The sequence below is a fragment of the Oncorhynchus masou genome, unplaced genomic scaffold (assembly GCF_036934945.1).
Source record: "Oncorhynchus masou masou isolate Uvic2021 unplaced genomic scaffold, UVic_Omas_1.1 unplaced_scaffold_3851, whole genome shotgun sequence".
Lineage (NCBI taxonomy): Eukaryota > Metazoa > Chordata > Actinopteri > Salmoniformes > Salmonidae > Oncorhynchus > Oncorhynchus masou.
The window spans coordinates 9,417-31,352 of NW_027010253.1; the positions used below are offsets into that span (position 1 = coordinate 9,417).

Below are 21,936 nucleotides of genomic sequence, written 5' to 3' on the forward strand. Positions count from 1 at the left end.
GCTACAGGTCCTCGTTAGAGGCTGTCTGTCTTGTAGGTAGTTGTTGTGTTGGAGGCTACAGGGCCTCGTCAGAGGCTGTCTGTCTTGTAGGTAGTTGTTGTGTTGGAGGCTACAGGGCCTCGTTAGAAGCTGTCTGTCTTGTAGGTAGTTGTTGTGTTGGAGGCTACAGGGCCTCGTCAGAGGCTGTCTGTCTTGTAGGTAGTTGCTGTGTTGGAGGCTACAGGGCCTCGTCAGAGGCTGTCTGTCTTGTAAGTAGTTGCTGTGGAGCTTCCTGGTTATCAGCACCCTCTTTACCCTTAGACATCTCTCACACGGAGGAAATTCCTCTGAACAGAGAGGCGGTAGCTGTCAGAGGTCTGAGTCTAAGAGTCCAGTTGGTTAATGCTGCTGTGGGACCTGTGTTGTTGGTAGGGAGTCTCTGAAATTCCTCTGAACAGAGAGGCGGTAGCTGTCAGAGGTCTGAGTCTAAGAGTCCAGTTGGTTAATGCTGCTGTGGGACCTGTGTTGTTGGTAGGGAGTCTCTGAAATTCCTCTGAACAGAGAGGCGGTAGCTGTCAGAGGTCTGAGTCTAAGAGTCCAGTTGGTTAATGCTGCTGTGGGACCTGTGTTGTTGGTAGGGAGTCTCTGAAATTCCTCTGAACAGAGAGGCGGTAGCTGTCAGAGGTCTGAGTCTAAGAGTCCAGTTGGTTAATGCTGCTGTGGGACCTGTGTTGTTGGTAGGGAGTCTCTGAAATTCCTCTGAACAGAGAGGCGGTAGCTGTCAGAGGTCTGAGTCTAAGAGTCCAGTTGGTTAATGCTGCTGTGGGACCTGTGTTGTTGGTAGGGAGTCTCTGAAATTCCTCTGAACAGAGAGGCGGTAGCTGTCAGAGGTCTGAGTCTAAGAGTCCAGTTGGTTAATGCTGCTGTGGGACCTGTGTTGTTGGTAGGGAGTCTCTGAAATTCCTCTGAACAGAGAGGCGGTAGCTGTCAGAGGTCTGAGTCTAAGAGTCCAGTTGGTTAATGCTGCTGTGGGACCTGTGTTGTTGGTAGGGAGTCTCTGAAATTCCTCTGAACAGAGAGGCGGTAGCTGTCAGAGGTCTGAGTCTAAGAGTCCAGTTGGTTAATGCTGCTGTGGGACCTGTGTTGTTGGTAGGGAGTCTCTGAAATTCCTCTGAACAGAGAGGCGGTAGCTGTCAGAGGTCTGAGTCTAAGAGTCCAGTTGGTTAATGCTGCTGTGGGACCTGTGTTGTTGGTAGGGAGTCTCTGAAATTCCTCTGAACAGAGAGGCGGTAGCTGTCAGAGGTCTGAGTCTAAGAGTCCAGTTGGTTAATGCTGCTGTGGGACCTGTGTTGTTGGTAGGGAGTCTCTGAAATTCCTCTGAACAGAGAGGCGGTAGCTGTCAGAGGTCTGAGTCTAAGAGTCCAGTTGGTTAATGCTGCTGTGGGACCTGTGTTGTTGGTAGGGAGTCTCTGAAATTCCTCTGAACAGAGAGGCGGTAGCTGTCAGAGGTCTGAGTCTAAGAGTCCAGTTGGTTAATGCTGCTGTGGGACCTGTGTTGTTGGTAGGGAGTCTCTGAAATTCCTCTGAACAGAGAGGCGGTAGCTGTCAGAGGTCTGAGTCTAAGAGTCCAGTTGGTTAATGCTGCTGTGGGACCTGTGTTGTTGGTAGGGAGTCTCTGGGCCGTCTGGATATTAGGAACACATCTCACCCAACACAATCTGATTCTTCAACTGAAATACCTTTCTGTGACTGGTTTGGATAGTGTGTGGCAGCCGCCGTCAACAGACCGGTCGTCTGACTAACAGCTCTCTCTCTCCCCCGTTATGTTCTCCGGGATCAGCAGTGACCTCTGCTTTTAGGAAGACACTCTTCCACACACACCTCACCGTGAGGATTTAAACCGAGGCAGGCTACGCACGGACACAGGTAAAGTACGCTACTCACACACACCTCACCGTGAGGATTTAAACCGAGGCACTACGCACGGACACAGGTAAAGTACGCTACTCACACACACCTCACCGTGAGGATTTAAACCGAGGCAGGCTACGCACGGACACAGGTAAAGTACGCTACTCACACACACCTCACCGTGAGGATTTAAACCGAGGCAGGCTACGCACGGACACAGGTAAAGTACGCTACTCACACACACCTCACCGTGAGGATTTAAACCGAGGCACTACGCACGGACACAGGTAAAGTACGCTACTCACACACACTGGTAACATACAGGTAATATACAGGTAACATACAGGTAACATTCAGGTAACATTCAGGTAATATACAGGTAACATACAGGTAATATACAGGTAACATACAGGTAATATACAGGTAACATACAGGTAATATACAGGTAACATACAGGTAATATACAGGTAACATACAGGTAATATACAGGTAACATACAGGTAACATACAGGTAATATACAGGTAACATACAGGTAATATACAGGTAATATACAGGTAACATACAGGTAATATACAGGTAACATACAGGTAACATTCAGGTAATATACAGGTAACATACAGGTAACACAGGTAATATACAGGTAATATACAGGTAATATACAGGTAACATACAGGTAACATACAGGTAATATACAGGTAATATACAGGTAATATACAGGTAACATACAGGTAATATACAGGTAACATGCAGGTAACATACAGGTAATATACAGGTAACATACAGGTAATATACAGGTAATATACAGGTAACATACAGGTAATATACAGGTAACATACAGGTAACATTCAGGTAATATACAGGTAACATACAGGTAACACAGGTAATATACAGGTAATATACAGGTAATATACAGGTAACATACAGGTAACATTCAGGTAATATACAGGTAACATACAGGTAACACAGGTAATATACAGGTAATATACAGGTAATATACAGGTAACATACAGGTAACATACAGGTAATATACAGGTAATATACAGGTAATATACAGGTAATATACAGGTAACATACAGGTAATAACAGGTAACATACAGGTAACATGCAGGTAATATACAGGTAACATACAGGTAACATACAGGTAACATACAGGTAACATACAGGTAACATGCAGGTAATATACAGGTAATAACAGGTAACATTCAGGTAACATACAGGTACCATACAGGTAACATACAGGTAACATACAGGTAACATACAGGCAATATACAAGTCACATCCAAGGACACAGGCATGGCACACTGAATGACTGTTTTAAATGTATTAGAAGTAATGAGGTATCGGCTCGTTTTAGAATGCAATTGAATTTAGGTGTTATTTTTCAGGCATAAACTGTTCTTAGCTAACAGGTGTGTGTGTGCGTGTTCGTGTGTGTGGGTGTGTATAGCAGGTCTCCAAGTAGAGGACATGGTGGGTCTCTAACAGCCAATCAGGATGCCGAAGAAAGACAACAAGAAAGACAAGAAAGGAGGCAAGCCGGAACCTGAGAAACAGAAAGAGGAGGTAAAGACAGGGAAGGATGACAGAAAGAAGGGAGGAAAGGAGGACAAGAAAGGAGGGAAGAAAGGCAAGGAGGAGCCTCCCACAAAAGGACAAAAGGAGGACAAGAAAGGAAAAGATAAAGGGAAGGCAAAGAAGGAGGAGTCAGAAGAGGAGTTCCTGAGTGAGGAAGAGGAGGAGGAGGAAGAAGAGGAAAACTCTGATGATGATAGAGGGAGGGGTCGAGGGGGTAAATCTGCTAAGGGGAAGTCCCATGGTCGCCGCGGGGACGAAGATGAAGAATACGAAGAAGAAGAAGACGAGGAGGACGAGGACGAGGACGACAGGGAGCGAAAGAAGAAGTCCAAAGATGGCCGTCATCATAAAGACAAAGGAGGGAAGGGAGAAGAGAAAAACAAGAAGAAAGAGAAGAGGAAGAAGGAGGAGCCTCCACAGCCTCCGGTTAAAGAGCTCCCTAAGAAGGGTCTGAAAAACGTGTCCAGGATGTTCCTGAGGTTTTCAGGGGTCCGGAGACGGAGGAACTCCAGGAAGAAGATGGGAGGAGCCTCCAGACTGTTCATGGGCCTGGGGAAACGTCTACGCAAGTATGGACCTATTGCATTTTTCAACTTTACATTATTTACTGTAATGCCTTTGAGATCGTTACTCTATAGTCCCGGGATTGTAATGCCTTTGAGATCGTTACTCAATAGTCCCGGGATTGTAATGCCTTTGAGATCGTTACTCAATAGTCCAGGGATTGTAATGCCTTTGAGATCGTTTCTCAATAGTCCAGGGATTGTAATGCCTTTGAGATCGTTACACAATAGTCCAGGGATTGTAATGCCTTTGAGATCGTTACTCAATAGTCCAGGGATTGTAATGCCTTTGAGATCCTTACTCAATAGTCCAGGGATTGTAATGCCTTTGAGATCATTACACAATAGTCCAGGGATTGTAATGCCTTTGAGATCGTTTCTCAATAGTCCAGGGATTGTAATGCCTTTGAGATCCTTACTCAATAGTCCAGGGATTGTAATGCCTTTGAGATCATTACACAATAGTCCAGGGATTGTAATGCCTTTGAGATCGTTACTCAATAGTCCAGGGATTGTAATGCCTTGGAGATTGCTACACAATAGTCCAGGGATCACATGTAATAGTCTTTTTATAGTTCCATAACTATACTTTACTTCCTCCATCCCACCATCCTTCGCTCCCTCCCTCCCTCCAACCCTCCCCGCTTCCTCCCTCCCTCCCTCCCTCCAACCCTCCCCGCTTCCTACCTCCCTCCATCGAACCTACCCTCCCTCCCTCCCTCCAACCCTCCCTGCTTCCTCCCTCCCTCCATCGAACCTACCCTCCCTCCCTACCTCCCACCCTCCCTCACTCCCTCCCTCCATCGAACCTACCCTCCCTCCCTCCCTCCAACCCTCCCCGCTTCCTCCCTCCCTCCATCGAACCTACCCTCCCTCCCTCCCTCCCTCCCTCCCTCGAACCTACCCTCCCTCCCTCCATCAAACCATCCCTCATCCCTCCCTCACTCCCTCCCTCCATCGAACCTACCCACCCTCCCTCCCTCACTCCCTCCCTCCATCGAACCTCCCTCCCTCCCTCACTCCCTCCCTCACTCCCTCCCTCCATCGAACCTAACCTCCCTCCCTCCCTCCATCGAACCATCCCTCGTCCCCTCCCTCCCTCCATCGAACCCTCCCTCACTATCTCCCTCCCTCGCCCCCTCCCTCCCCTCCCACCATCTCTCCCTCCCTCCCCCACTCCCTCCCTCCCTCCAACCCTCCCCCGCTTCCTCCCTCCCTCCATCGAACCATCCCTCGTCCCCTCCCTCACTCCCTCCATCGAACACTCCCTCACTTCCTCCCTCCCTCCCCCACTCCCTCCAACCCCCCTCACTTCCTCCCTCACTCGCCCCCCTACCTCCCTCCCACCATCCCTCCCTCCCTCCCCCACTTCCTCCCTCCCTCTGTCAAACCCTCCCTCCGTCAAACCCTCCCTCCCTCCCTCCCGCCACAGAAACCGCGAGAACAAGGTGAAGAAGAAGACGCGCAGGGAGTCAATACTGAAAAACACATCTAAGTTCATGATACGGTTCAACCACTCCAAGAAGGTCAAGAAGTTGAAAGAGGCGAAGGAGAAGGAGGAGAAGGATGGTGGGAAAAAGCAGTCCTACATGTTGATCAGACTGGGGAGAGGAACAGAAGGACAAGAGAAGAAAGTTGGGTTCTTTAACGGTCTGTTCAGGAAGAAAACGGCCAACGGAGCGCCGGACTTCAAGGCCCAGAGTCATTTGCTAGGGCAGGTTGCCGGGGCCACCAACTGGCTGACCAAGCGGTTTATCTCTACCAAGCATCGTCAGAGTGCCATGGGGGGACTGGGCTGGGCAGGGGGTGGGCAGAGATCAGGGTTTGGCCGTCAGGGAGGAGGGGTTCACAGCCGACAGGTCAGCACGAGGGGTCAGCAGGCACAGCGGGATCGTACCTATGGGTATCAGAACGGTGGCTATCAGCATGACGACGACGGGGATGATGTGTACGAGTACACAGAGGGGTACGACCAGCAGGTCATGGGGGGGTATGACCCCCGGGGGGTAGCAGGAGCAGGGGGATATCAGAGGCGGTCTGTAAAGGCTCACGGTGGTCATGGTTACGGTTGTGGTCATACTGGTTACGATGATCAGGAGGACCCCTACGGGCAGCAGCAGGTTGCCGGGGGTTGGGGCGATCAGGGGTATTACTATGACGACACAGGTGAGTACTACGATGTTCCGTCGCAGGACCTGGGTTATTACGAGGACGAGCCGGGGCTCTACGATGACGGGGGTGGTTACTATGATGACCAGCAGGGTCTCTATGACGACGAGGGCTGTGAATACTATGACCCCTACCAACAGCAACAACAACAACAGAGTTACTATGACAACCAGGTTGCCATGGGGGGTTACTATGGGCAGCTGCCGATGGGGATGTACGGAGAGGAAGGCAGGGCGATGGAGTACTATGACCCAATGGGAGCAGGGCAGGAGTACGATGAGTATGGCAATCTCTATGACGAGCAGATGATTATGGACCCCCAGTGGGGTCACTACGACAACGGGATGCAGGTCCAGGGGGGATTCTATGACGACGGGATGGGTGTGTATGAGGAGATGATGATGGGAGGTAGAGGGGGCGGTGGTCTTTACCAGGACTACCAGCTGCACTACAGCGAAAAGGGACTACCTTTCCCAGACTTCTCCTACAATGCCTACAACTCCCAGCAGCCAGGAACACAGATGCCTTATGGGTATGACCCCATGGGGGGAGAGATCCCCCTGCAGGGGGCTGAGATGGACTTCAGAGTGCCCAGGCCTCAGGTACGTCTGTTTGGGAAGGAGCGTCTGGACGTCCCCCCGGCACCTTTCCCCCCTCCTCCGCTACCCGGTCACAACGACAACATCCTATCGGAGATACAGTATGAGGAGCAGGACATGTCGAGGATGTCACCACAGCAACAGCTGTTGGCCCAGCAACAGAATATGATGTCGCAGCAGCAACAGATGATGGAGCAACAACAGCTGCTGATGTCACAGCTGACCACACCGCAAGAACAGACGATGTCACCGCACGGTATGATGATGTTACCAAAACAGCAGATGATGGACGACATGATGATGCAACAGCAACAACAGATGATGTCACCACACGATACGATGATGTCACAACAGCAGCCGATGATGTCACCACAGCAACAGATGGACAACATTATGATGCAACAGCAACTACATATGATGTCACGGCAACAAGGCATGATGTCCCCACACAATATGATGATGTCACCACAACAACAAATGATGTCAGCACAACAACAAACGATGGACGACATTATGATGCAACAGCAATTACATATGATGTCACAGCAACAACAGATGATGTCGCCACACGATATGATGTCACCACAACAACAGATGATGTCAGAGCGGATGCCCCAGGCCCCGACGGCCATGTTGATAAAGCAGCATAACGCCCCGAATGGGATGGGCGGGGCCATGATGGGCGGACCAATGGGGTACCCCGGAACCCCTGTGATTCCCCGCTCCCCCCGGATGTCCCCCCACCCCCAGCGAGCCCACCCTTCCCCGATGATGATGTCACCCCAGCAGCAGATGATATCCCAGCATCCCTCCCCCCGGGGCTCACCCCTGCCCACCCGCAGCCTCTCCCCATCCCCCCAGCCATCCATGAGAGGCTTACCTCCCCTCGGCCGGAGACCCTCTGTTCTCCACAGGAGGATGTCTCCCCCCTCATCCTTCATGGCCTCACCCCACTCCCCGCATCGACGACTCCAGCCCCAACGCCCCCCTTCCCTGGCCCTCTCCCCCCGTCGCCCCCCGTCTCCTCCCATCTCCCCCGAGAATCCATGATCCGACGTTCTCCCCCTCCTCCCCCGCGGCTCCATATGCAGAGTTATGCCTCCCCCCTCCTCACCCTCTCCCTCCCGTTTGGGGGAGGAAGTCCTTTGGAGCGAGGAAAGTCCTCCGCGGCACTCCTTCCCCCTCCTCCCCCGTCGTCCCTCCCCCGTCGTGCCTCCCGCCCTGCCTCCCCCCAGGTTAGGACAAGACCAAGGGACTCCATCCACCTCCCACCCTCCTCCCCCATCTCAATGCGAGCCTCCCCATCTCCCTCCAGACGTAGTTTCTCTCCCGCACCTCGCCCCGCCTCCCCCACCCTCTCCCACCACTCCACGCGTCTCCTGCGACAAGGCGAAACCCCTCTGGTGCGCCCACGGTTCGGAGGTCGCGGCCCCGTACCCATGGGAACCGTCAGACCTTCCCCCATGGGAAGACGAGGACGACCGATCGCCCCAACCCAGAACGTCCCTCCCTTTAGAGCCTCAGTCCGCTCCAACCACACCGCCCTCACCCTCTCACCCCGCCTCTCTCCCCGCCTCACTCACCACCCCTCACCCAAGATAGGCCATCGCCCTCCTCTAAGCCACAGGGAGTCGGGAAGGTACCTCCCTGGGAGACCTGTAGGCCGTGGTCGTCCGCTGATAAAGAGACAGTCTATTCGCGGACCGGGCATGGCACCTCCCTCTCCCCAACCCTCTCTCAAATGCTACCCTCCCCTCTCCCCTCACCTCTCCCACCGCCCCTCCTCTCCTCACCCCTCCATACGTGCTTCCCCCTTACTCCCCCGCGCCCCGTCCCCGGACCCCTACTCTGACTCTTACGCCCAGGACCCCTATGGCCATTCAGAGCAGTTCGTTCCCTCCTCCCCAATGCTGCAGGGGGCGCTCCAGAACCAAACCCTCCGTAACGCGTCATTCACCTCTCCTCGCTTGCGGCCCATGTCACCGTACGCCCAACAGGTACCGGAGTACGCCCAGCCTTCCTCCCCCATGCTCCAGGGGGCGCTCCAGAACCAACAGCTACGTAACGCCTCTTTCACCTCCCCACTACAACAGCCTATGTCACCCTATGCTCAGGATATGGGGGGTTATGAAGACCCTATGATGCCTTCCTCACCCATGCTCCAGGGGGCGCTCCAGAACCAACAGCTACGTAATGCCTCATACACGTCACCGTTACAACGACCGATGTCCTCCTATGGCTCTATGGGCGGGTACGATGAACCTCTACCCCCTTCCTCCCCGATGCTAGGTAATGCTCTTCAGAACCAGGCGCTACGTGGAGCCTCGTTTGGAAGCCCGGCATTACAGCGTCGTGGGAACCCGTACGGTCCAGTGGTGACCAAATACGACTACCACTCCGAGCCCGGCCCCTCCCCTCTACTCCACAATGCCCTGCAGAACGCCAACATGACGAACGCCTCCTTTGGAACCCCGATGCTCCAGCGCCGAGGGGGCAACCCCTTCGGACCCATTGTCCCTGACTACCACGGAGCGTTGCAGAACCCACAGATGCGACAGATGGTTCAATCCCGGGGTGGCCTCCTTCCGCTCCGTTCCCCCTACGGACCGCTACAACCTGAGCCCCGGTTTGGCAACTCCCTCCAGAACCACAAAGTCCATGGGACGATCGTCACAGATCCACCAAACCTAGCGGCGGCTCTCATGAACACGGCGCTAAAGACGTCATCGTACACCTTACCGGACGGTACCATCGCTATCGGACCCCAGCAGCAGAAAAATCCGAACCTCTCGGCGGCATTATCGAACCCTTATCTCAAATCAGCGTCGTATACTCTACCAGACGGTACCATTATCATAGACCCCAGGAAACCGGTCTCACCGTCCCTCGGCCGCGCGCTCCAGAACCCAGCGATGATGAACACTTCCTACACTCTGCCGGACGGAACCATTAGAGACCCCAATGCTCCTATCTCCCCTAACCTGTCTTCCGCATTAAACAACCCTCACCTGAAATCAGCCTCGTATACGCTCCCTGACGGTTCGATTATCATCGACCCCAGGAAACCCAGATCTCCGAACCTCCTGGCGGCGTTATCCAACCCGTACCTGAAGACGATCTCCTACGAGCTCCCAGACGGTTCTATAATCATCGACCCGCGGAAACCCACCTCGCCCAATCTGTCCTCGGCACTCCTGAACCCGGCGATGCGGAATGCCAGCTACGCCCTAGAAGGAACTGTGATCACCGATCCCAACGCTCCGATCTCTCCGAACCTGTCTTCCGCATTGATGAACCCACACCTGAAGTCAGCCTCCTACACGCTACCGGACGGTTCTATCATCATCGACCCACGGAAACCCCGGTCCCCGAACCTGCTGGCAGCTCTACAGAACCCGTATCTGAAGTCAGTATCTTACGAACTGCCTGATGGAAGCGTCATCATCGATCCTCGTAAGCCTCGAGGGCCAGACCTGTCGGGAGCCCTGTCAGGCGCCCTGTCGCAGAACCAGGACCTGATTAACCAGAAACGGTACCGACTTGGGGACGGATCCCTTGTGATCCCTGGGCAAAAGCCCCGCCTCGGCGTCGCCCTGATGAACCAGAACATGAGGAAGGTCAGTTACTGTTTCCTGTCTGTCACTGTTTACTTGATGCCAATGACGACTTCCTCAATAACTGTTTCCTGTTTCAGTGACTGTTTCCTGTGTGTCAGTGACTGTTTCCTGTTTGTCAGTTACTGTTTCCTGTGTGCCAATGGTTGTTTCCTGTGTGTCAGTGACTGTTTCCTTTTTGGCAGTGTCTGTTTCCTGTGTGTCAGTGACTGTTTCCTTTTTCCCGTGTGTTAGTTTGTTCCCTTTGTGTCAGTGACTGTTACCTGTTTCCTGTGTGTCAGCGACTGCTTCCTTTTCTCCTGCAGGTGGACTATCGTCTAGGTGACAGCGGGGCACTGTCCGTCCGGCCCACCAACCCCAGGCTCTCTGAGGCGCTACAGGAGAACCGGGACCTCCTGAGCCCAAACCGGTACAGGCTGCCGGAACGCAATATGCTGATGCGGAAGTTTGGGAATCCGTACCTGGACGAGGCCCTGCAGAACACACAGCACCTCCGTTATGCATCGTACAGGTTGGTTACCTGGCTGCAGGTAGAACTCTTTACAGTTCCAGGTCGAACCATATAAGTTTACCAGTAGAACCTTTTTACCAAAGCGTAATTTGATGGTTCTTCGTTGAGCGAAAATCTTTTACCTGGAACCTAAACGGCTTCTCCAACAGAGATAGCAGAAGAACTCTTTATGGTTCTGGGTTCTGTTTCTAAGAGTGTAGAGCACCCAGCTGTAATTTAAGTATATCGTATCACTGTTATCTTTAAGTAAATACAGTTCCTCTTCCTCTTTTTCTTCCAGACTGCCCCCGGGGCTACAGGGGCAGGATAACCGCTACGCTGTGGTTCCACCGTACGGGCCGCGATCTGGCCACTGGGCTGGCAACGCACGCTCCGGCCAGGAGGGGGATGATGTCTGGGCCTCCGAGAGGGTTCTACCGCACGGGACCGTGCAGAACCTCACCAAGTGGTCCATGTACCACGAGGTCATGGAGTCGGAGGGCATCACTCCCGCAGCACCGGGAAAACTGGGGGGAACGGGGGAACCGGACTGGAACCCTAATAGAGAGGGGGAACCCAACAGCTGGTACGAGAAGGTAGGACAACCTCTACTCAACATTCTTACCTTAATTCTTGGTCTGACAAACATCGCTGTAGCTCTGCAACCTGTAACCACAGATGCGGAAAGGAGATATCGGTAGATTGAGATGCATCCAATGCAAAACTAACAAATGTCTCTACATTAAACTGACAGATTTTGATGGCTCTCCCCTAGTCTTACCTGGCTCTGGCTCTCCCCTAGTCTTACCTGGCTCTGGCTCCCCCTAGACATACCTGGCTCTGGCTCTCCCCTAGTCATACCTGGCTCTGGCTCTCCCCTAGTCTTACCTGACTCTGGTTCTCCTCTAGTCTTACCTGACTCTGGCTCTCCCCTAGTCTTACCTGGCTCTCCCCTAGTCTTACCTGGCTCTGGCTCTCCCCTTGTCTTACCTGACTCTGGCTCTCCCCTACTCCCCTAGTCTTACCTGGCTCTCCCCTAGGATCCATAGGGTTAGGATCCATAGGGTTAGGATCCATAGGGTTAGGATCCATAGGGTTAGTGTTAGGATCCATAGGGTTAGGATCCATAGGGTTAGAATCCATAGGGTTAGGACCCATAGGGATAGGGTTAGGATCCATAGGGTTAGGATCCATAGGGTTAGGATCCATAGGGTTAGGATCCATAGGGTTAGGACCCATAGGGTTAGGATCCATAGGGTTAGGATCCATAGGGTTAGGATCCATAGGGTTAGGATCCATAGGGTTAGGACCCATAGGGTTAGGATCCATAGGGTTAGGATCCATAGGGTTAGGATCCATAGGGTTAGGACCCATAGGGTTAGGATCCATAGGGTTAGGGTCCATAGGGTTAGGGTTAGGATCCATAGGGTTAGGGTCCATAGGGTTAGGGTTAGGATCCATAGGGTTAGGGTCCATAGGGTTAGGATCCATAGGGTTAGGATCCATAGGGTTGGGATCCATAGGGTTAGGATCCATAGGGTTAGGACCCATAGGGTTAGGATCCATAGGGTTAGGATCCATAGGGTTAGGATCCATAGGGTTGGGATCCATAGGGATGGGACCCATAGGGTTAGGATCCATAGGGTTAGTGTTAGGGTCCATAGGGTTAGGGTCCATAGGGTTAGTGTTAGGGTCCATAGGGTTAGGATCCATAGGGTTGGGATCCATAGGGTTAGTGTTAGGATCCATAGGGTTAGAACCCATAGGGTTAGTGTTAGGATCCATAGGGTTAAGATCCATAGGCTTAGGATCCATAGGGTTAGGATCCACAGGGTTGGGACCCATAGGGTTAGGATCCATAGGGTTAGTGTTAGGATCCATAGGGTTATGATCCATAGGGTTAGGATCCACAGGGTTAGAACCCATAGGGTTAGGATCCATAGGGTTAAGATCCATAGGGTTAGGATCCATAGGGTTAGGATCCATAGGGTTAGGATCAATAGGGTTAGGATCCACAGGGTTAGGACCCATAGGGTTAGGATCCATAGGGTTAGGGTCCATAGGGTTAGGGTTAGGATCCATGGGGTTAGGATCCATAGGGTTAGGATCCATAGGGTTGGGATCCATAGGGTTAGTGTTAGGGTCCATAGGGTTAGGATCCATAGGGTTAGTGTTAGGGTCCATAGGGTTAGGATCCATAGGGTTAGTGTTAGGGTCCATAGGGTTAGGATCCATATGGTTAGGATCCATAGGGTTAGGACCCATAGGGTTAGGATCCATAGGGTTAGGATCCATAGGGTTAGGATCCATAGGGTTAGGACCCATAGGGTTAGGATCCATAGGGTTAGGATCCATAGGGTTAGTGTTAGGGTCCATAGGGTTAGGATCCATAGGGTTAGGATCCATAGGGTTAGGATCCATATGGTTGGGGTTAGGGTCCATAGGGTTAGGATCCATAGGGTTAGGATCCATAGGGTTAGGATCCATAGGGTTAGGATCCATTGGGTTAGGATCCATAGGGTTAGGATCCATAGGGTTAGGATCCATAGGGTTAGGATCCATAGGGTTAGGATCCATAGGGTTAGGATTCATTGGGTTAGGACCCATAGGGTTAGGATCCATAGGGTTAGGATCAATAGGGTTAGGACCCATAGGGTTAGGATCCATAGGGTTAGGATCCATAGGGTTAGGGTTAGGATCCATAGGGTTAGGATCCATTGGGTTAGGACCCATAGGGTTGGGATCCATAGTGTTAGGGTCCATAGGGTTAGGATCCATAGGGTTAGGATCCATAGGGTTAGGATCCATAGGGTTAGGGTTAGGATCCATAGGGTTAGGATCCATTGGGTTAGGACCCATAGGGTTGGGATCCATAGGGTTAGGACCCATAGGGTTGGGATCCATAGGGTTAGGATCCATAGGGTTAGGATCAGGATCCATAGGGTTAGGATCCATTGGGTTAGGGTTAGGACCCATAGGGTTAGGATCCATAGGGTTAGGGCCCATAGGGTTAGGATCCATAGGGTTAGGATCCATAGGGTTAGGGCCCATAGGGTTAGTGTTAGGATCAATAGGGTTAGGATCCATAGGGTTAGGATCCATAGGGTGAGGATCCATAGGGTTAGGATCCATAGGGTTAGGGTTAGGATCCATAGGGTTAGGATCCATTGGGTTAGGACCCATAGGGTTGGGATCCATAGGGTTAGGATCCATAGGGTTAGGATCCATAGGGTTAGGATCCATAGGGTTAGGATCAGGATCCATAGGGTTAGGATCCATTGGGTTAGGGTTAGGACCCATAGGGTTAGGATCCATAGGGTTAGGGCCCATAGGGTTAGGATCCATAGGGTTAGGGTTAGGATCCATAGGGTTAGGATCCATAGGGTTAGGGTCAGGATCCACAGGGTTAGGACCCATAGGGTGAGGATCCACAGGATTAGGACCCATAGGGTGAGGACCCATAGGGTTAGGATCCATAGGGTTAGTGTTAGGATCCATAGGGTTAGGATCCATAGGGTTAGGGTCAGGATCCACAGGGTTAGGACCCATAGGGTGAGGACCCATAGGGTTAGGATCCATAGGGTTAATGTTAGGATCCATAGGGTTAGGATCCATAGGGTTAGGATCCATAGGGTTAGGATCCATAGGGTTAGGATCCATTGGGTTAGGATCCACAGGGTTAGGACCCATAGGGTTAGGACCCATAGGGTTAGGATCCATATGTTTAGGACCCATAGGGTTAGGATCCATAGGGTTAGGACCCATAGGGTGAGGACCCATAGGGTTAGGATCCATAGGGTTAGGATCCATAGGGTTAGGGTTAGGATCCATAGGGTTAGGACCCATAGGGTTAGGGTCCATAGGGTTAAGATCCATAGGGTTAGGGTTAGGATCCATAGGGTTAGGATCCATAGGGTTAGGGTCAGGATCCACAGGGTTAGGACCCATAGGGTGAGGATCCACAGGGTTAGGACCCATAGGGTGAGGACCCATAGGGTTAGGATCCATAGGGTTAGTGTTAGGATCCATAGGGTTAGGATCCATAGGGTTAGGGTCAGGATCCACAGGGTTAGGACCCATAGGGTGAGGACCCATAGGGTTAGGTTCCATAGTGTTAGGATCCACAGGGTTAGGATCCATAGGGTGAGGACCCATAGGGTTAGGATCCATAGGGTTAGTGTTAGGATCCATAGGCTTAGGATCCATAGGGTTAGGATCCATAGGGTTAGGATCCATAGGGTTAGGATCCATTGGGTTAGGATCCACAGGGTTAGGACCCATAGGGTTTTGGACCCATAGGGTTAGGATCCATATGTTTAGGACACATAGGGTTAGGATCCATAGGGTTAGGATCCATAGGGTTAGGGTTAGGATCCATAGGGTTAGGACCCATAGGGTTAGGGTCCATAGGGTTAGGATCCATAGGGTTAGGATCCATAGGGTTAGGACCCATTGGGTGAGGACCCATAGGGTTAGGATCCATAGGGTTAGGATCCACAGGGTGAGGATCCATAGTGTTAGGATCCATAGGGTTAGGGTTAGGATCCATAGGGTTAGGACCCATAGGGTTAGGATCCATAGGGTTAGGATCCATAGGGTTAGGACCCATAGGTTTAGGATCCATAGGGTTAGGACCCATAGGGCTAGGATCCATAGGGTTAGTGTTAGGACAAATAGGGTTAGGATCCATAGGGTTAGGATTCACAGGGTTAGGACCCATAGTGTGAGGACCCATAGGGTTAGGATCCACAGGGTTATGACCCATAGGGTTAGGATCCATAGGGTTAGGATCCATAGGGTTAGGATCCATAGGGTTGGGATCCACAGGGTTAGTGTTAGGATCCATAGGGTGAGGACCCATAGGACCCTGGTCAACTGTAATGAACAAAAGATGTGGTGGGTGTGAATGAGAGTTAATGCTAAGACATTGTACAATAATCTTCCACTGAGTGATTGTGTCTGTGTCCGGAGGAGATTTAACAGATTGATCTCTGGGGTTAAATCCTTATCGTAAGTGTAGGGGTATTAACCCCTTTGTCCTGGTTAAATTCCCAAACTGGCCCTCAAACCATCACGGTCACCTAACAATCCCCAGTTTACAATTTGATCATTCATCCTCCTCCTCTCCCCTGTAACTATTCCCCAGGTCGTTGCTGCAAATGAGAACCTGTTCCCGGTCAACTTACCTGGTAAAATAACGGATAAATAAATTAACAGTTACAGAGACAACATGACAACACAGAGCAGTGAGTACCACAGGGCCTAACAGAGTTAACCTGACAACACAGAGCATTGAGTACCACAGGGTCTACCAGAGTTAACCTGACAACACAGAGCATTGAGGACCACAGGGTCTAACAGAGTTAACCTGACAACACAGAGCATTGAGTAACACAGGGTCTAACAGATTTAACCTGACAACACAGAGCATTGAGTAACACAGGGTCTACCAGAGTTAACCTGACAACACATCAACACAGAGCATTGAGTACCACAGGGTCTAACAGAGTTAACCTGACAACACAGAGCATTGAGTAACACAGGGTCTAACAGAGTTAACCTGACAACACAGAGCATTGAGTACCACAGGGTCTCAGAGTTAACCTGACAACACAGAGCTTTGAGTACCACAGGGTCTATCAGAGTTAACCTGACAACACAGAGCATTGAGTACCACAGGGTCTACCAGAGTTAACCTGACAACACAGAGCATTGAGGACCACAGGGTCTAACAGAGTTAACCTGACAACACAGAGCATTGAGTACCACAGGGTCTCAGAGTTAACCTGACAACACAGAGCTTTGAGTACCACAGGGTCTATCAGAGTTAACCTGACAACACAGAGCATTGAGTACCACAGGGTCTACCAGAGTTAACCTGACAACACAGAGCATTGAGGACCACAGGGTCTAACAGAGTTAACCTGACAACACAGAGCATTGAGTACCACAGGGTCTAACAGAGTTAACCTTACAACACAGAGCATTGAGTAACACAGGGTCTACCAGAGTTAACCTGACAACACAGAGCATTGAGTACCACAGGGTCTAACAGAGTTAACCTGACAACACAGAGCATTGAGTACCACAGGGTCTAACAGAGTTAACCTGACAACACAAAGCATTGAGTACCACAGGGTCTAACATAGTTAACCTGACAACACCACCAACTACCCAGACACAGACAGACAGACAGACAGACAGACAGACAGACAGACAGACAGACAGACAGACAGACAGACGGTAGCGTCCCAACTCACCAACAGCCAGTGAAAGTGCAGGGCACCAAATTCAAAACAACTACAATGTTATAATTACAATTCCTCAAGCACACAGGTATTTCACATCATTTTAAAGATAACATTTTTCGTTAATCCAGCCTGATTTCAAAGATGCACCACTGATTTCGAAAGCACCACAAACGATTATGTTAGGTCACCACCAACTCACAGAAAAACACAGTCATTTTTCCAGCCAAAGAGTGGAGTCACAAAAAGCACAAATAGAGATATAATTAATCACTAACCTTTGATGATCTTCATCAGATGACACTCACAGGACTTGATGTTACACAACACATGTACAATAAAGTGTATGTTTTGTCCGATAAAGTGCATATTTATATCAAACATTGGCGCATTACGTTCAGTAGTTCCAAAAACATCTGGTGATTTTTGCAGAGAGCCACATCAATTCACAGAAATACTCATCATAAATGTTGATGAAAATACAAGTGTTACACATGGAATTAGAGATATACTTCTCCTTAACCTTTTGTGACTAGGGGGCAGTATTTGTGGGATGGGGAGTCAATGCAACCGCTGTGTAAGATTTTTTTTTTAAACGTTATGGAAAAGCAAAACCATGCAATAATCTGAGTACAGCGTTCAGACAACAAAGCAGCCCAAAATATATCCTCCTTATTGGGTAGTCAACATTACTCAGCAATAGCATTATAAATATTGACTTACCTTTGATGATCTTAATCAGAATGCACTCCCAGGAATTGCAGTTCCACAATAAATGTTTGTTTTGTTTGATAATGTCCATCATTTATGACCAAATAGCTTCTTTTGTTCGGGCGTTTGGTAAACAAATCCAAACGCGCGTTCAGGTCCAGCCGAACGTCGGACGAAAAGTTCAAAAAGTTATATTACAGGTCATAGAAACTTGTCAAACTAAGTATAGAATCAATCTTTAGGATGTTTTTATCATAAATGTTCAATAACGTTCCAACCAGAGAATTCCATTGTCTGTAGAAAAGCAATGGAACGCGAGCTAACTCTCTCATGACCGCCCCTCAGAGCCTGATACTCTGCCAGACACCTGGCTCATTCCCCTCTCATTGGGTCCCACCTCACAGTAGAAGCCTCAAACAAAGTTCTAAAGACTGTTGACATCTAGTGGAAGCCGTAGGAAGTGCAACATAACCAATATCCCACTGTCCCACTGTATCTTCAATAGGGGCTGAGTTAAAAAACTACAAGTGTCAGATTTCCCACTTCCTGGTTGGATTTTTTTCAGGTTTTTGCCTGCCATATGAGTTCTGTTATACTCACAGACATCATTCAAACAGTTTTAGAAACTTCTATCCAATACTAATAATAATATCCATATATTAGCATCTGGGACAGAGTAGCAGGCAGTTTACTCTGGGCACCTTATTCATCCAAGCTACTCAATAATGCCCCCCTGTCACCAAGCAGATTTGTTAACTAGAATGTGTGTGTGGAATGTGTGTGTGTGTGTGTGTGTGTGTGTGTGTGTGTGTGTGTGTGTGTGTGTGTGTGTGTGTACAGATCTACTCCATCAGGTGTATCCCTACGGTGCCTCACAGGTTGAAGCCTTGGGCGTACGGCATGGAAGACATGACACAGATGGAGTAAGAACACAACTTCCTGTGTGTCAGCAACTACTTCCTGTGTGTCAGCAACTACATCCTGTGTGTCAGCAACTATTTCCTGTGTCAGTAACTCCTGTGTGTCAGCAACTACATCCTGTGTGTCAGCAACTACATCCTGTGTGTCATCAACTACTTCCTGTGTGTCAGTAACTACTTCCTGTGTGTCAGTAATTACGGCATGTGTGTCAGTAATTACGGCATGTGTGTCAGTAATTACGGCATGTGTGTCATCAACTACTTCCTGTGTGTCAGTAACTACTTCCTGTGTGCCAGTAATTACGGCATGTGTGTCAGTACATCTTGTGTGTCAGTAATTACTTATGGTGTATCAGTTACTGTTTCCTGCCTGTCACTTCCGGTGGATCAGTTCCTGTTTCCTGCCTGTCAGGCACTACTTCCGGTGTGTCTGTAACTACTTCCGGTGGATCAGTTCCTGTTTCCTGTGTTTCACTAATGACTTCTGGTGTGTCTGTGACTACTTCCTGTGTGTCTATAACTGTTTCCTGTGTACCTGTGACTACCTCCTGTGTGTTTGCAGGGAGCTGAATGAGACCACAGTGCTGATGAATCTGAAGAAGCGTTACGACCAGGAACTCATATATGTAAGAACTCAACTTGTACTCACTCCTATACTCATATACTCGCGTACTGTCATCATAAACATTTATGAGCTTATAGTTGAACATCATTAGTCAAATAAATAAATAAACAAATAAAATGCAAAAGCTATTTAGTCAACCACCAATTGTGCAAGTTCTCCCACTTGTAGGAGTGAGTACAAGAGTACAAGATGAGAGGCCTGTAATTTTCATCATAGGTACACTTCAACTATGACAGACAAAATGAGAAAAAAATCCAGAAAATCACATGTAGGATTTTTAATGAATTTATTTGCAAATTATGGTGGAAAATAAGTATTTGGTCAATAACAAAAGTTTATCTCCATACTTTGTTATATACCCTTTGTTGGCAATGACAGAGGCCAAACGTTTTCTGTAAGTCTTTACAAGGTTTTCACACACTGTTGCTGGTATTTTGGCCCATTCCTCCATACAGATCTCCTCTAGAGCAGTGATGTTTTGGGGCTGTTGCTGGACAACACTGACTTTCAATTCCCTCCAAAGATTTTCTATGGGTTGAGATCTGGAGACTGGCTAGGCCTCTCCAGGACCTTGAAATGCTTCTTACGAAGTCACTCCTTCGTTGCCCGGGCGGTGTGTTTGGGATCATTGTCATGCTGAAAGACCCAGCCACGTTTCATCTTCAATGGCCTTGCTGATGGAAGGAGGTTTTCACTCAAAATCTCACGATACATGGCCCCACTCATTCTTTCCTTTACACGGATCAGTCGTCCTGGTCCCTTTGCAGAAAAACAGCCCCAAAGCATGATGTTTCCACCCAGAGCACTCAGGACCTCAGACTGGGGGTGAAGGTTCACCTTCCAACAGGTCAATGACCCCTAACAGCCAAGACAGTGCAGAGAGATCCTTGATGAAAGACCCGAAGCACACAGCCAAGACAGTGCAGTCAGAGCCTGGACTTGAACCCGATCGAACGTCTCTGGAGAGACCTGAAAATAGCTGTGCAGCGACACTCCCCATCCAACCTGACAGAGCTTGAGAGGATCTGCCGAGAAGAACGGGAGAAACTCCCCAAATACAGGTATTAGCGTCATACCCAAGAAGACTGCTTCAACAAAAACAGAAAAGCATGATGTTTCCACCCCCATGCTTCACAGTAGGTATGGTGTTCTTTGGATGCAACTCAGCATTCTTTGTCCTCCAAAAACGGCGAGTTGAGTTTTTACCAAAAAGTTAGATTTTGGCCATATGACATTCTCCCAATCTTCTTCTGGATCATCCAAATGCTCTCTAGCAAACTTCAGACAGGCCTGGACATGTACTGGCTTAAGCAGGGGGACACGTCTGGCACTGCAGGATTTGAGTCCCTGGCGGCGTAGTGTGTTACTGATGGTAGGCTTTGTTACCTTGTTTCCAGCTCTCTGCAGGCCATTCACTAGGTCCCCCCGTGTGGTTCTGGGATTTTTGCTCACCGTTCTTGTGATCATTTTGACCCCACGGAGAGAGATCTTGCGAGGAGCCCCAGATCAAGGGAGATTATCAGTGGCCTTGTATGTCGTACATTTCCTAATAATTGCTCCCACAGTTGATTTCTTCAAACCAAGCTGCTTACCTATTTCAGATTCAGTCTTCAACAGCCTGGTGCAGGTCTACAATTTTGTTTCTGGTGTCCTTTGACAGCTCTTTGGTCTTGGCCATAGTGGAGTTTGGAGTGTGACTGTTTGAGGTATTGGACAGGTGTCTTTTATACTGATAACAAGTTCAAACAGGTGCCATTAATACAGGTAACGACTGGAGGACAGAGGAGCCTCTTAAAAAAGTTGTTACAGGTCTGAGAGAGCCAGAAATCTTGCTTGTTTGTAGGTGACCAAATACTTATTTTCCACCATAATTTGCAAATAAATTCATAAAAAATCCTACAATGTGATTTTCTGGATTTTTTTTTCTAATTTTGTCTGTCATAGTTGAAGTGTACCTATGATGAAAATTACAGGCCTCACTCATCTTTTTAAGTGGGAGAACTTGCACAAATGGTGGCTGACTAAATACTTTTTTGCCCCACTGTAGGTAGTATTCTGGTCATCATGTACCTCTCTGTCTCTAGACATATATAGGTAGTATCCTGGTCTCGGTGAACCCCTATAAGATGTTCAACATGTACGGGACTGACGTGGTTCTGCAGTATGAAGGACGCGGAATAGCAGACAACCCTCCGTAAGACACGCTGACTCACACACACACACACACACACACACACACACACACACACACACACTTCACAACACACACAGACACACACTTCACAACACACACAGACACACACTTCACAACACACACAGACACACACTTCACAACACACACACAGACACACACTTCACAACACACACACAGACACACACTTCACAACACACACACAGACACACAGACACCACACACACACACTTCACAACTACACACAGTAAGTAACAGGAGAGGGGAGATCCTGTGTGAGTGGATAGGATGACTCTGTTCTGTACTGAGTCACCAACCCCCTGACTCTACCTGGGGTAGA

General features: G+C 49.6%; 1 protein-coding gene across 1 annotated transcript; it reads left to right on the forward strand.

Moving 5' to 3' along the window:
• Positions 1-3,385: 3,385 nt before the first annotated feature.
• Positions 3,386-21,599, forward strand: LOC135534708 (uncharacterized; the record flags this gene model as incomplete). The annotated part of the gene is made up of 8 exons (XM_064961611.1): positions 3,386-4,035; positions 5,462-7,464; positions 7,548-10,414; positions 10,717-10,922; positions 11,203-11,497; positions 18,701-18,783; positions 19,343-19,406; positions 21,490-21,599. Coding segments are annotated over exons 1-8 (6,278 nt in total), but the record flags the coding sequence as incomplete, so codon positions are not given.
• Between the last annotated feature and the right edge of the window lie 337 nt (positions 21,600-21,936).